The sequence below is a fragment of the Sminthopsis crassicaudata genome, chromosome 2, assembly GCF_048593235.1.
Source record: "Sminthopsis crassicaudata isolate SCR6 chromosome 2, ASM4859323v1, whole genome shotgun sequence".
Lineage (NCBI taxonomy): Eukaryota > Metazoa > Chordata > Mammalia > Dasyuromorphia > Dasyuridae > Sminthopsis > Sminthopsis crassicaudata.
In genome coordinates, this window is record NC_133618.1 from 411,990,274 (window position 1) to 412,007,178 (window position 16,905).

The 16,905-nt window shown below is 30.2% G+C and overlaps 1 protein-coding gene across 3 annotated transcripts in view; it reads left to right on the plus strand.

The window, feature by feature from the left end:
- Positions 1-13,968, plus strand: part of GABRA1 (gamma-aminobutyric acid type A receptor subunit alpha1) — a 59,525-nt gene extending 45,557 nt beyond the window's left edge. For all 3 annotated transcript variants that reach the window (XM_074291998.1, XM_074291999.1, XM_074291997.1), the window contains 3 exons: positions 4,340-4,492; positions 9,141-9,343; positions 12,801-13,968. In XM_074291998.1, the coding sequence (XP_074148099.1) occupies positions 4,340-4,492; positions 9,141-9,343; positions 12,801-13,112 (668 nt within the window). In that variant the 3' untranslated portion in view covers positions 13,113-13,968. The remainder of the gene's footprint in view (positions 1-4,339; positions 4,493-9,140; positions 9,344-12,800) is intronic.
- The last annotated feature ends 2,937 nt before the right edge of the window (positions 13,969-16,905 follow it).

Consider the following 16,905-nt stretch of genomic DNA (forward strand, 5'->3'; position numbering starts at 1 on the left):
TCCCTATGCCATGTACTGGAGAATTTGTATTATAGTTAATGTATTTGTGAATTTACTGATAAACATTTTTGGGGATTGCTTTTGTCTTGTTTGGGGATTCATTTATTTATTTAGACTATGTATGCTAAGATCATGTGAACACTTTGTAAGGATGGTTTGTGTTCCCCTGCAAAATTTGTTCTGTGTCATGTAAATATTCCAGAGTAGGCTACCTCTGAGATTCTGGTCAGTCTATTGCTGTGTTGATAAGATTGATTTTACTGCTTAAAATCATTTTACTTTATCCAATTTTACTGAATATTTTTTCTAAATTGTTTTTAAAGAATAAGGCTATCTCATCATGTAAACCTTATAGAAGAGATAGTGGCAGGTCATCTGAGTGATACTAGATAAAGAAGAAAGAAAATAGAAAACTCTTAGTGAATAGCCTTATTTTTTTCCTTGTAAAATATAATTTAAAATGTTCAGGTAAGAGGATAATGCTAGGGACAGCCATGGCAGGTTTAAGGAGAAAAAGAGCCTGGTATCAGTAAAGTTCCAGTTAAGGTTATATAATATAAATTTGTGGTAGATCAATCAGAATAATTCTGTGATTTGCTCTTCCTACATGCAACAACATGTGTTCAAAAATGAAGGTAACATATGGTAGGAGTCATCCAAGGCCGAGTTTTTTGGAAGTAATAGGTGATATGATAAGAAGGCCAGGGACTTAAGAGAAAAGGATAGTACAGATTTGAAATCATTCACCAAGTAGTAGTGATGGAGAAAAGAGCAGATAGTGATTAATGTAGGGAAGATAGTCTGGAAGAAAGTTGTGCCACCTAGAGATTTGAGATTTTGGTGGGAATAAAGAATAGTGTTTGGTGATGAAACATAGAGAGAGAGGTAGAAAGCTAGAACATTGTGGCCAAATAAAAGGACATCTAGATTCTGGAACATGGTGATGGTATTAAGTGTTAACAATACATGCCTATAGATCAAAAGTTGTAACAAGTTATATGAAATTATAAAAACTTTGATTACCAGCACTAGCATTGGGCTTTGTGTCACTGGCCAATCTGCTTAAGCTCAAAAAGGGTCATAATCAGCAGGCTCATAGGGAAATTTTTTTTTCATTTACGATGAGAAAATCAGAGAGGGAGAGAAATCTATGTTAGATAAGATAGAAGATATCTGAGATGTCATCATATTGTGCGCTTAAGGAAACTGAGTTATGAGAGGGAACAAAATTATGGATCCTTAAAGATGAATAAAATAAATATCTAAAATATTTAAGCAAGGACATATTCACATTATCCACCGGAGAAATATCAAATCAAAAAATCAAATCACAAACTTCCCCTAGTCCCAAACTGAAAAATATGTCATACAGGATAGAATGCTGAACTTGAAGTCAGGAAATTCTGAATTCAATTGTTGCCTCAGATAGTTCTAAGCAATATCTCTTAGCCTCAGTAATTTTTTTTATATGTAAAACAAGGATAATAATAGTTTCTACTCACAGAGGTATTGTGAAGGTCAACAAAGACTATATATGCAAAGCATCTTGCAAACCTCAAAATCCTATATAAATACAAGCTTTCATTAGCTCTACTATTAGTAGTAGCAAGAGCAGTAGTAGTCATTATCACTATTGTTATTATAGTATATTGAAAGCTATATTACTCTTCTCCAACAATGAGGTCTTTGAGAATTATGGTTATCAAAGACTATTACAAGAATCACAGTAATATTTAAGTGATTCTAATGTAAAATATTATAGAAAGGAAGAGTGACCTTTCTAACACTTAACTTTGATAAGGATTATTGATGTATCTTTCCTCATTGCTATCAGAGTTCATTAATTAAATGATCATTAAATGCAGTGAAAAAGATAAAAAGTGAATTTTTTTCTAAAACATATCTTTTCTTCTTCCATACAACTTCCTTGAGTTCAGGGACATACTCATTTGTCTCTTTATTTTCTTAGCACTTACCACAATATCTAGACCATAGTAAATCACATAACAAAAAAGTACTTTTTCATTTATTTTCCATCAAACTAATGAAAATTATTCATAATAATGCAATAGAGACAAACTACCAGATAAAGAAGAAAAGGCCATTTTCACTTTCATGTCAAAGTTAATTTTTATTTAAAACCCTTCTAGAATTTTTTGAGTTAATAAAAAAAAGAATGTGGCAAAAAGTTGAATTTAAAATGACTTACAATTTTCAAAAGATCACATTTATTACTACAATCCTATTGAAGACAAATGAATATTTGAAAGACTCAAAGTTCCATTTAGATAGAAATCATCTGCCACTTTCAAAGTATTGTCTTGCTAAAAAATCAGCACTCTTTGTGCTCAATATATTTTATATTTTTATTTCTATATGTTGAGTGCATCAGCTGAGGGAACAAATTTCTAAATAGGACTTCTTTCTGGACAGTTATCCAGTTCAAATATTGAAGTGCAAAATAAAAAAAACTGAAAAAAATGGTCTAGTTTCCTTTCTTATCATGAGACAATTGTCAGATATGGCTTCTACTTTGTACAGGAAGAATATAAATTCCTTAGGGGCAAATATTGCTTCATTTTTTTCTTTTAATCCAAAATATTTACAAAATATATTACATGTAGTAGATACATAATCAAAGCTTGATGAATAAATGAATAAGTGACTGAGACTTTCTTAAGTATCCAGTACTCTTAGCTTATAAGGCAATGGACATCGGAGCTGGACATGAGAAAACATTTAGTTATAATCTCTCATTTTACAAAGGAAATGGAAACCCAAATCTTGATTAAGACCAGAGAAGTAATGGTAGAGTTAGGAAAACTATCTCATTTCTCAGACCTGTAGTATAGCCTGTTGTATCTCTTTTGTGAGAAAACAATATTATGGCTTCACTGAAAAATGAAAAATTATTTAACTAGAATTTTGATTTAACATTTAATCACCAAAGAAGATAATATTTAAACTTTTGACCTCATATATAAAGCACAATTTATGCAACCTCAAACATTTCTGGTGGAAATATTTTTGCTGAACAAGTAAATACCATGAATTTAATACATGCTTACTATATAAACAAAATGAACATCTCCCAGACTGATTTTCATACCTTCAGTGCTCTTGATGCTATTAGAAGCAATTGTTGATCCAGTTGATCCAGTATGGTACCATCTTTGAGACTTTATATAAATTTTTTTAAAAAATATTTGGAAAAAAGAGAAATGTAGAAAAATTATAAAATAAAAAAAATTTGATCATGTTTCCAAGTGAAAAATATTCACCCAATATTTGGTTGTATCTTTACCTACTTAAAATGAGTACAAAGTACAATGTGTACAAAGGTCTTATTATTTTTGGATCTTGAAAAAAGTGATTGATTTAAACCAGCTGTTAGGTTGAGCATATTCACACTCTCCAAAGCCACAATAAAATTAAAAGCACAATACTTAAGATATTGCATAGAATCCCCAAACTGAAAACCTTATACAGGACATAAATTGCAATTTCTTGGTTTTCAGATTTAGAAACTAGGGATCAGAGAAGGGAATTAACTTGACAAAGGTGACATAGGTGTTTTGTAGAGTTAACTTCTTGAGTGCAGTGATCATCTTATTTTTGTCTTTGTAACCTCATGACAATGGTGGACATTTGATACGTGCTTTATTAAATAAGTTTATTTAGTTAAACTTCCTTCCATACAAAATTTAATTTTATCTTTGAATTAATTTTTGTGAACATGATATCAAAATTATATCTAAAAATCAATTTATATTGTAATGCAAACTGATTTGTCAATTGATAAAAGCCATATAATCATGAATTTTAAATTTTGAATGGAATCTTAATGATCATTATTACACACCTCTCCCTAATCCAGTTCATAGTTCATGTGATAGAGTGATTAGAGCAGTAGATTTGAAATTATAGAGTCTAGGTTTGAATCTTAACTCAGATATTTTTTACCTTGTGACTTTCAGCAGATCATTTAAACTTTCTAGGACTCAGTTTCCTTAAATATAAACAAGAGAGCTCTATTACCCTATAAAATCTTTCTCAGCTCTAAATTCAGCTACATGATGGAATATGTTGATGAGTTTTAAGTGTAGGATTGAATTATGCTATTTGAGAGACTTTAATGGCATTTGTTATATCAATCAAATATCTTGACATTAGAAATTTTGTTGTGTTCCATAAAGAGTTTTTTTTTCCAAGATGAATAGGATTTTCCAGAGTGTGCTAGTATTATCAGGATTTGCTCTTGGTGAATCTTAGAGGGAAAAAAAAAAATTTTTTTCTAGGACAAATCATAATTTATGATTTCCTTTTTATTGGTTTCTAGGAGAATATGTTGTTATGACCACCCATTTCCACTTGAAGAGAAAAATCGGCTACTTTGTTATTCAAACATATTTACCCTGTATAATGACAGTTATCCTCTCCCAAGTTTCATTTTGGCTCAACCGAGAGTCAGTTCCAGCAAGAACTGTGTTTGGTAAGTGAAAAATGAGTATTTCCATTTCAATCACATGTATCTAGAGAATGGGAATGAGGGAAGAAAGTAATGTTGCTATCTTGAGATCCATTTAATAATCTTGTATTATTAATATTAATTATTATAATATCATATTAATTATATATGAAATATATATGTAATAAAAATGATAACCATTTATTAAAAAATAGAAAAAGGCTGTAAAAATAGGAATTTGACAACAGATAGAGATAGACAATATTTGTTCACATCACCCAAGCAATGTTTGCTTTTAAAAATAACCTCAAGGCCCTTTTGAATAACAAGGTCCTTTAGTAGAAGTAAATAGTGATTTTAATAACAAAATGATTTTAATGTATAATATATAAACATATTTAGAAAAAAATTCAAAATGACATCTTTATACCTGAACAAAGAAATGTAATGATTAATAGGAATATTTCAAAACATAAAATACCCACAATATTATATTGTGATTAAAAATACTTCAGGAATTAACATATAACATATAAATATTATTGCATTTTAAATTGCTGTCAATTTTCAAAACATTTTCATCAGGAATCCTTCTTCTTTTAACAAAAATATTTGTTACTAGAGAAATGGGACAAAAGATAATGTGATGGGAGGAACTGGTTACACAAAGGACAGTCCAACTGTGGATTCAATTGGATTAGGAAAGAAAGTTGGAAAATTGGATTAGGAAAGAAAGTCTCCCAGATTGTTCATCCCACATTTGTGTTATGTTTAGGAGAAAATGATTGGGAGAAAACAATGATGATGAGATCTTAATTGTGTTAACCCTGGGATGGATAAAGGTATAGGACAGCATTGTATAGAGAACAATGAGGTTCAGTTTCCATGTAGAAATAATTCTCAACACTTTTTTTTTTCTGAGACAATTGGGGTTAAGTGACTTGTCCAGGGTCATCAGATGAAGAAAAAGAGGTCAAGAAAGGCAAAGTGACTTGTTCTAATGTTTTGAATCTATGAACTCACCTCGAATGCCTTAGTGCCAATTTAATTATAATTGCCCCAGATTCCACAAATATATATAAAAAAGTCAAAACATTAAATTTTAAATATTCTCATACTATGGGAGTTGGAAGCATGCTACAATATGTACAGATCTCTTTTCACATATCATGACTTGTAGAGAAATTATTTCCTTTTAAGAATCCTATCATTTTTAATTCAGTATCCCCATTTCTCCTCATAGTGGAGAATCAGGTCCTTGATAATTATAATCTTAATGACCAAAGTAATAGAAGTGGAGTAAAAATGACCTGTATTTTAATTATACTTATGACCTATATGATCCTCAGCAAGTCCCTTAAACTTGTTATCTCTCAGTTTCCTCAAGGGTTGTAGGGAGGATAAAATAACATTTGCAAAATGCTTTGCAAACCTCTAAGTACTCTAAAATGCTAGATGCCACTATTGTTTCCTTAGTCAGCTGTTCAAGCTTTTCTTTTAACCCATACTCTTTGTTATCTTCTGTTACATAACTAGCACTTTAGCTGTTTATCAGAGTTGAAGACAAAGTCATAAAAGATGTATTAAAATCAGGAAATTTTGCTCATTAGTGATTTTAAAAGCCAACACCAAGCATATTTGGGGGAGTGAGTTGTGTGTGTGCACATACATGCATGCATGCGTGCGTGCGTGCGTGTGTGTGTGTGTGTATTTTATGAGTGAAATTGTACAGGCAAATTTGAGAACAAAAATTGCCCGCAAAAGTAATTCCCCTCCTTGCTTTGGAGAGAATTCCCTTGTTATGTAGAATATCCTACAAGTAGCAAGCCTCGATCACAATGCTTTCCAAAGGCCTTTTCTCTGACTGATATATGCCCTTTTGATAATTATAATGACATTGGAAACTTTGATGTGATCAAGGTTTTACGAGCTTCAAGATGCATTTTTTTTCCAAATGTTTTGCCTTTAACAAAATCTCAAATACAGTTTTTTTTTTCCCTGAGACCTTTATACCTTTAACATTTACTAGTAAATATGTTTTTGATCTTTTTAGCTTGAACTGAGTATATTATTTTAAACTGGACCCTGCCTGAGGGATTGTAGACTGTGCAATAAAAATCCCTTAAGTTTTGCAACTAAAATTATATAAACTTATATTTTATAAATTAGTGAGTAATTATTAAAATATGATTTAAGAACTCCTAAATACATTTTAAATATAAATGAAAGCAGCCTGTTAGTTATATCTTCTGTCAACTAAAATCAATCAATGATTATCATGTACATATATTCTATATATATGAAATAATCCTTAATCTCAAAAAAATACATTACATTAGGAAAGACAAAATGTTTATCTGTCTTTATGTATAAATAAGACATGTGTCCTTAATATATAAATGTCTATAAAAGTATGTATTCCATATCCTGCATTGATTTTATATGCAAGGGAACCCCTATCACCTAGGAGATTTAAGAACTTGGTTGATAATCATGGTATCTACATGAACTATTTATTTTTATTTTACTTTTAATAGTGTTATTTTTCCAAATGTATGTAAAGCTGGTTTTCAACATTCACCTTTGCAAAATCTTGTGTTCCAATTTTTCTCTGCCTCCTATTCCCTCTCCTCTCCCCAAGACAGCAAGCAATCCAAGATAAGTTAAACTTGTGCAATTTTCTAAACATATTTCCATATTCACCATGATGCACAAAAATACCAGATCAAAAAGAAAAAAAATGTAAGAAAGGAAAAATAAACAAACAGCAACAAAAGTCACATTCAGACTCCATATTTCTTTTTCTGAATGTGGATTGTACTTTCCATCACAAGTCTATTGGAATTGCTTTGAATCAAATCACCTCACGGTTGAAAAAAATCAAGCCCCACAGTTAATCATCACAGAATCTTGCTGTTACTGAATACAATGTTCTCCTCACTTCACTCAGCATCAGTTTATGTAAGTCTTTCCAGGCCTTTCTTAAATCAGCCTGTTCATCATTAAATGCATTAATTTTACATTACTTATGGTACAGTGAGACTATGCACTCTGCATATAAACAACAAGAACTGCAAATCTCTGAAAGAACTGATTATAAGATATGAATAGTTATAATGATAGCTGATAAATAAAAAAAAAACTTTGTAATTGAAAAAATATTTAGTGAAATATGGACTACATTCTCTGGATTTCAAAAAGACCTCAATGCTCAAGTCATTATATTTACTTTAATTATTGTTATAAGGATCATCTCTCTAGAAATATAAGAGACCTTAAAGATCTTCTGGTTCAAGTCTTTCTTCTAATAAATGAAGAACAAGAGGTCCAGAAAAGTTCAATGACATTCCAATCATTTCTGTATGCTATAAGTTAACATCCAAGTTTCAATAGTAATAACTAATGTTGTTCCTTCTTAAACCAGTGCTAGTCCATAGGAATCTTAATAGTTACCATTAAGTAGTTTTAAGTTAATGGAACATGAATAAATTTCTATTTTTTCCACTAGTGAGATACTTTATGGTAAAAAGTCATATGACCTTAAAGTGTTATGTAAATGGGAAGCATTATTATTAAGTCAGTTTTTCATGTGCATTTTTGGGATATGGAATAAAGATTAGTTAAAGGGTAATTACATATATACATACATACATATGTATATATTTTATAAAGGCCTTGGGGGAAGTGAAAAAAGAGGATGCTCAGAAAAGTGAAACTGCTTTCATGATATGGACAAAACCAGACATACATGGATTATGCTTAAAAGAAGGAGAACCAAAAAAGGTAGTTTGTATATTTATTAGATGCTTAGTACTGATTCAACTTAGAAAGCATTTACTGAGCTCCTCCTTACCATCTAAAATTTAGACTGTTGACATCTACCTCAATGTAACTTGCATTATTCCAATGTTGAGACCAATATGATGTAGGTTACAAAAAAGAAAAGAAAAGCTAGAAAGTCATAGAAAATGTGTGCTGCTTTTAAATATAATGATGATTAAGTGATAATTAAATGATCATGAGATGTTCAATTGATCAAGTGAAAGACAGTTACTCTAATTAAGATGATTCAAGATAATTCCAAAGGACCAATGAGGAAAAAAAGGTCTATTCCCTCCAGAGACAGTATTGATGGATTCTGGGTACAGATTTAAAAACTCTTTTAGAACATTCCTTATTTTTTTTCTTATGAAAAAATCATGTTTGCTATGATCTTATATGTGTAATTGGTGTCATTTTCCTTCTCAAGAATTGGAGGATAAGTGAAGAGAAGGAAAGATTTGGGACTAAACTTTTAAAAATAAATGAAATTGCTAAATCAAATAAATAAAAATATATTTTAAAAACATAGTCTACATCACATATTTCTGTGTGTACTTCAAAAGATTTCCATGTGACTTTGAGACCAGAGAACACATGTGATTTATACAAAATTGTATAGAAAATAAAGCACAAAAATAAAAACTGAGATGGTTTCTAAATCTATCTCTTCTTATTCTAGACTTGGAGCAGGATTAGATAATTCATTCAATCTGAAATCCACATTCTCCAAAACATAAAAAAGGGAAAATAAATTCTCATTCTATAAAGCTGTTTAATTTCCCTTCACTGACAGATTAATATTCTTAATTCTTTTGCATTTTTTGTGTATGTTTTATTTTTTTCCCTTTAGGAGTGACAACTGTCCTTACTATGACCACCCTGAGTATCAGTGCCAGAAATTCTCTTCCCAAAGTGGCCTATGCCACAGCTATGGATTGGTTTATTGCAGTGTGTTATGCCTTTGTATTTTCAGCACTGATTGAATTTGCTACTGTCAATTATTTTACCAAGAGGGGTTATGCTTGGGATGGAAAAAGTGTTGTTCCTGAAAAGGTAAACATCTCTAATTGTTACTATAGAGCATGACTTTGTGTGTGTGTGTGTATGAATCTCTGAAAGTTAATCAGAACATACTTCCTTCAACCATTTAGAATGAATTTTTAGCTTCATTGAAGGGGCCATGTCAAAGGGTCAAACCAAGAAGTACTTAAATGCCTTTTATGTATTACATAATATCGTGGGCATTGACCAAGTTGATTCATCCATTTAATCAACACTTTAAAATATATTTACTATATACATACACTGTGTTAAGTGATAAAGGGTAATTTAATAAGTAAGGTAAGATAATAATCTATTTGGATCCTAACTTTTAGGACTTTATAGTCTATATATCATTTATAAGTTTTCTTAATATCTATGAACCTCAGTATCTTTACTTGTAAAACATGATATTTATAATATAAGGCCTTAAGATCCCTTTAAACTATAAATCTTGGATTTTGGAATTTCATAGGTAAGATAAACTATGTAATATGGTATATGGAATATTTAAAATATATCACTGAAAGATCAATTGAAGAAACTTAATTGGTCTTTAGCCTGAAGAAGGGGAAAAAGAAAAGGGCATGATGAGTGTCATCAAATATTTGAAAAGTAATTTTCCTAAAAGGAATTAGGTTTTTTCATTGTTTTATTTTCAGGAGGCAGAATAAGAAAGAATGGATCCAAGTTGTAAAGGCAAAATCAGGGTTTGTGTCAGTAAAAAAAAAAATAACAATTACAGCTGTCAAAAATAAAATTAATTATTTCTTCAAGTAATAAGTTCTCTTACTTCAGAAGCCCTTTAATTAAATATTATGACCACTTTTATAAGGAGATTCTAACATTATAACATGAATGCGTTATATTGTAACTAAAGTAACTTACAAATCCAAACTTCTAGAATTTTATGCATTATAGGATTCAGTAAAATAAATATTACATAAAATGTAGGTAGAAAACTACATAATGTTGGTATGAGTTCAGAGGAAAGAGAAAAATCATTTTTGGCTTGAGGAATGGATAACTGAAAAACAGAGATAGTATCTGAGTAGAAGTGGCATTGATCTTGATTTTAAGAAGGAGTTTAATTTCAAGAGAAATAAATGGGGGGGTGGAATGATTCTTGGAATTATAGCTATAGGGAAAAGAAAGGAATACTAAGATTGGAACAAAGAAACAAAATCCACAGAGTAAACCTTTGCATTAATGCTAGTTTCAAAGTTGAGTGTTAAAGCTTGTATGAATTCCCTCAGATTATTAATAAATGAACTAATTCATCACTTATTTGTATACTAAATTGAATCAGGCTAAAATTTTTGTAAGAGAGTTCTAGCCTTTAGATTGCTATTTGGCTTCCATATTAATTTAAAAATTGATTAAATAGGTGATATTCCTAATTTACACAGATAAGTCATTTCTATCAAAACCCAATCTTTTTTTATAGTATTGTTCTAAATATATACGTGATTTTCTCCTTTATCTTCTGAGGTAGACTGATAGGGTTTGTCTTTAAACCCTGTCTAGGGTTTGTTTTTAAAGCAAACACATAAAAAATCCATCTTTGTCAAAGATTGAACTTGTATAAACATAAATTCAATAATATTTTGGGGGATAAATGATTTTTTTTGAATTTTGGATTAAGATGTTAGGATTTTTAGGATTTGGAAAAAACCTTGAGATCTCCAAATGAAGGGTTCCTCCTACAATATGTTTGACAGATGGTTATCCAGTTCCTGTTTGAACACTTCCATAGGCTTCTTAGGCCTAATTCCAGTTTGTCTGAGTGAGTTTTGTTAAAAAACGCATACTATGAGTTAATATAATATATCATGTAACCATCTTACATTATCACTCCATGGGTTCTTTTTATTTATTATTTCAAATGTTCTAAATGAAAATTTAATTAAAAATGATAATCATTGTCTTTAAAAGTTAAAGTATCCCTACAACACATATTCTTCATTTATCTTGTTTTAAATATAGTTATATATTATACTGAAGAGAACATATTTAATTGAATATCATTTAACAATTAATAACAGAAAACTGTATTTAATCTGACTGAATCTCCAAATCCTGATAGGTGCAATTTTAAGAAAACAATGGAACTGGCATTTGTTAAACACTTGTTATGTGCCAAGGTTTGTGTTAAGCACATAACAAATATTTCATGCAAGGTAGGCTTTGTTATTATGCCCATTTTTTTTAAACAGCTGAAGGAACCAAGATAGGCTGACTTGAATTGACTTTTCAAAGCTATTAAACAACTGAGGCTATATTTGAATTCAGGTCTTCTGATTTTAAGTCCAATGTTCTATCTACTGTGCCAACTAGTTGCCTCTAAAGAAAAGAGAGGGAGCACAGAGTATCCCCACCAACACTGAGTGTGTATGTGTGTGTGTATGTACATCTATCTATCTATTTATCTATCCATCTGTAATATATCATATTGAGTGAATATAAGACTTTCTCATTTAAGATGTAATTTCCCCTCCTTTAGCTTATTAAACAATGTGATACCAGTTTTTAATGACAAAACAATTCTCAATAAAGAAACTGATATTTTCAGATAATTGCCAAATATTTAGCAATATTCTATCTATCTTATTCTATGGCTAGCATGACAAAACATTAGAAATAATTTGAATTTGAATTTCTTCATGAGAAAATGAAACTGGAGATAGGTGGGATTCAAGTAATTTGTTAAAATCTATGAATAATTTGTCTTGTAGAACATGGCAGAAATTTTGGAAACAATGCTGAATTCTACTTAAATAGACAAATTTAAACAAACCATACAGATGGATAAAGAAATATACAGCTATTTATTTTAGTGTGGATAAAAGAAAATCAAAGAAGATTTTATTCCTTCAAATTATTCAGATCATGATACTTCCATTCCCACTCTTCCTTTGTGCATGATCATAATACATTCCTTTCCTCTACAGAATTTCACTCCAATGTACTATGGATTGAACGTTTTCTGTTATTTTTTGACATCTCATGCATAGCAGTAGAATACAAACATTTTATATTATTTAAACTCTTGCCATGTGACAAACACATAATCTCTTTCATGCATTTTTTATATCTTTGACACTGTTTCTCCTTTAGAATTATGCATGTGTAATGTGGCAAGCATTTTTTGGATCCCATGGCTTTTTTTCAATGGCTTCTTAAAAATTCCAATTCTTCAGAGATTGTAGTGATTTTGAGATAAACAAGTCCCAAGATACTGTTAAAATACTAACAAGAGTCATTATTACTTTGAATGCTAGAATTAGTATTTAGTATTTCTTAAATCAGCATGAAAACAGAGTAAAGTCTGGGCAATTTAAAATGTCATTCCTTATATAAAGTCAAATCACTGTTTTAAAAGAATGATTTATGGGTTATTAAGATTGACTTAGTCTACGTTATTTTTGTAAAAAAAAATCTAAAAGGAATATTTTCCTCTTCTCTCCAGCCAAAGAAAGTGAAGGATCCTCTGATTAAGAAAAACAATACTTATGCTGCCACAGCAACAAGCTATACTCCTAACATCGCTCGGGGGGATCCTGGGTTGGCCACCATTGCCAAAAGTGCAACAATAGAACCCAAAGAAGTCAAACCTGAAGCAAAACCACCAGAACCCAAGAAAACTTTTAATAGTGTAAGCAAAATTGACCGACTGTCAAGAATAGCTTTCCCATTGCTTTTTGGAATCTTTAATTTAGTCTACTGGGCTACATATTTAAACAGAGAGCCTCAGCTTAAAGCCCCTAACCCACATCAATAGTCACTTTAAATTGTATAGTCTTGTTGAATCTTTCCACACTGGGAATTGCCTTCCGTTCTCAACACAGTAATTCCCATTTACTTCATTGCCTCTGTCTTAAAGAAACTGAAGGTTTCCTTATTTTAAAAATAAATCATAACAGAACAAGAAATCCTGTATGTTAAATCCAAAGCAGTATGGTTAACACACCTGGGAAACTGGATTTTGAGTGAGGAAGTGAAAAAATCCCAATAAAATTGTGGTTAAGGAGAAAAAAGGAGAGAGAGAGAGAGAGAGAGAGAGAGAGAGAGAGAGAGAGAGAGAGAGAGAGAGAGAGAGAGAGAGAGAGAGAGAGAGAGAGAGAGAGAGAGAGAGGGAGAAAGTGTTAGCACAAAGAGCACAAATGGAGGGAAAATGAAAGGAGTCATGAAAAATACTCAACAAACTCACCAAATTATATGTAGATATTATATTACCAAATTCCCTAACAGAAATGCTACATATGTCAAAATATTTTTATGCAAAAGGCTTAAAGAAAAAAAGTTTTTAAAAATAAAAAAGTCTTACTTCCTTATTGCATATACAATATAATGCATTTACTCTTCTGTTCACTGAAATGATGAAAGGATTTGATTTTTGAGTTTTCCAAGTTTTAAGTAATATTCCTTATGCTAATTCTATTTTAACATCCGCAAGCTTATTGTTATAGAGGTAAATACTATTTTAAAATATATGAACATTTCATATTCTAAGGTGCATTGATGAATGCTTCAAACTGTAATTTTTGTCATTGTTGTTTTTAGCAAGCAGTCTACATGAGTCATCATCTGAATAGCAAACTCAATAGAATAAAAAAAAGTCTTCCCTTTAAAAAAAATAGTCCCAATAGAACCCAGGTCCTAAAAGAGTTTGCTTCTTGTCTTGAAAATATTTTAAGAGGGGGCGAAAAATGTATTTTGCAAGCTCTAGATATGTTGAATGTATTATTTTCTATAACAGTACATTAAAAGCTTTAGATTGAAATTTATGACTAGCAGACAAAAACAAAATAGAGTATTTAATATTTGTAAATAAGTGGCATGGAATTGTACATTTTTTTTTTACTTTTTTAAAGTTTTGTTCTTAAAATACTGTGCAGGGCTCATCTCTGTTAGGTCTTAATATATTGTTATATTCTGTGGAAACATATTTAGAGCCTGCATATAAAAGATTAGCAATCAATAAAGGTATAAAAGATGAAGATATTGGGTGGATTATACAGATGGAAAGAAAGCTGGCAATTTCAAAAATACCTGATGCTCTCTGATCCAGTTATAGAGAAATATCAAATTTAGGTTACTGTGTGGTAGAGAAAATACTTTTTTAAAAAAAGTTCAGCTAGAAAATCATCTGTATATCACTGCTATATTTGTTGATACATAACTGTTATAATAAGCAATGTAATATATGTAGCATTCAATACAAAACAAACATCATACACAAAAGAATGTACAGAAAATAGATTTTATCGAGTAAACTTATTACATTTCATTTTTACTGTAGCAATATCTTTGTAGGAATACTACGTAAGGGCTTTAAATATACAATGTTCATTTTGTAGGTATACTATTTGTTATTCCCTAGGAAATAATTCTAGTCAGTTTCATTACTGTTGACAAGTTTTAAAAATAAGCATTTAAATAGCAGGTATTTTTGAAGTGCTATGTTTGATTGAAAAGAGTTTTGAACATATTTATTTAGTAATCCAAAATTCATGAGACATCTTCTGAATGCATTTAAAATGCCACCACATGAAATTTTAGCAGAAATTTTCAGTGACACAGTTGAGTTTCAGTCAAATGTGGGGCAACATTTGATCGTCTTTTCTCTAAAAGCTTCTTCTCTTCAATAATAAGAAAAAATTACTAGTATGTGTGTATAGATATATATCTATACCTATATATTATATGTAGGTATATATCTACACTTATTACACATACATAAACACAAACACATATTCACACAAAAGGAATGTTTGACTTACACAAGATTTAGTGCTACCTATATATGAGGCACTAATGTGAAGTTGACCCAAGGATGTCTCATGCTCTGCTATCATGTGTAGATATATGTACTAAAAAACACAATAAAATATGGCTCTTTAACTTCTCTGTATTTGTTTATCTTGTTTTGTTTTGTTTGGGGTTTTTTGAGTGTTCAACTACTGTGTTAATTTAGAGAGTTTTAAGCTCCAAGTTACAGCTAACTACTTTTGGTCTGCATTTTGCACAATAGATATGGATATTAATTAAGTTGTCTGCTTTTTGCTATGCAATGATGGCATTATATGACCTCTTTGTTTGTTAGTATATGTGGGTAGTATTTTATTGTATGAATTGATTGCACAGTTTAATGAAGACCAGATATTTTATGTAGCTTTTCTACAGTGCTTTGCTAAACCATGTAATTCTAGTAAGTCTTCCTTGAATATAATGGTACACTCTTATAGAGGACAGTTCCTGTTTACTCCTGGGATAATTTTAATGATGACATTGAATGTTTATTGCACCTCAGTGCAGTGATGTGGCAATAAAAGCTAAAGCTAATAGAGGTTGTTTATGGCAGACGCATGCATTGCTTTACAGAGTTTAGCAAAATCTCTTTATGTCAGGCTGTAATTCTATTAAAATAATAAAGCTAAAATTATTCAATAACAAAATGAAATTGTTTACTTTGTTTTCTTTTGCTGTTACTTGCTCCTCTAATGTTAATGTCATCTCATTTTCTTTTGTGTTTGGGGGATCCAAAGACAAAAATTCTTATCCTCAGGAAGCGTACATTCTATTGATTGCTTCCATCTCTTGGCAATTACTAAAAATATTTAAGTGCATAAGTTTATAGAATCATAGGCTTAGATGTAGAAAGGATCTTTGAAGTTATGTAATCCAAATCCCTTACCTGGAGGTAAGGAATTAAGCAGAATCTAAGAAATTTTCTCAATTAGAACCAAATCCCTCTACTATAAATCCAGTTTGCTTTCTATTGTATTAGTCAAAGAAAAAGAATATGAGTTAAAATTTTATTATTTTATAATATAGGTTAAAGTTTTTCATTAAATTATAAAAAAAATTAATGGTCTTAGAAATTTTGACTCTGCCTCCAGTCCAAATATTACCTGATCCCTTTTAAAAAACAGTATTCAATTGATGAGTTAAACCATCATAAGCATTGTTCATCTAAAAAATTATTTTTATATATAAGAAATTTCATCCTAAAATCTCTCTAAATATATTTATCTTCTCCCCTCTTCTGTCTACTCCTCTCTTTTCTTCTTTCCTCTCCTCCCTCAGCTTTCCACCCAACATTCTCATTTGGTACTCATAGCTCCCTGTGAAATAAGGTATTATCTAATATCATCATACTCATTATAAATATGAGAAAATTTAAACTCTGAGAATTTAAATGCCCTTTCCATGTTTAGCACACACTTTAAAAGTACTATTTGAACCCAAGTCATTCTAACTCTAGATGTAATTCTACTCTGCCTCTAAGTAAACAAGTATAATAAAAAATGATTTTTTAGTTGTCAAAGTAACTTTTGCATGGATTCAAGCATTAATCATTAAAAATAGAATAAAAGAAAGTAAATTGGAATATAAATTAATATAATAGTATAAAGTATAATGAAAAATAACAATATAATTTAGCATAGTAAATGTCATTAATATAATATAGTATCATGGTATAAAACATTAAACTACAATATGCCATAATTTACCATAATGTAGTATAACTTAATGTAGTATAGTTTAAAATAATAAAATATACATAATAT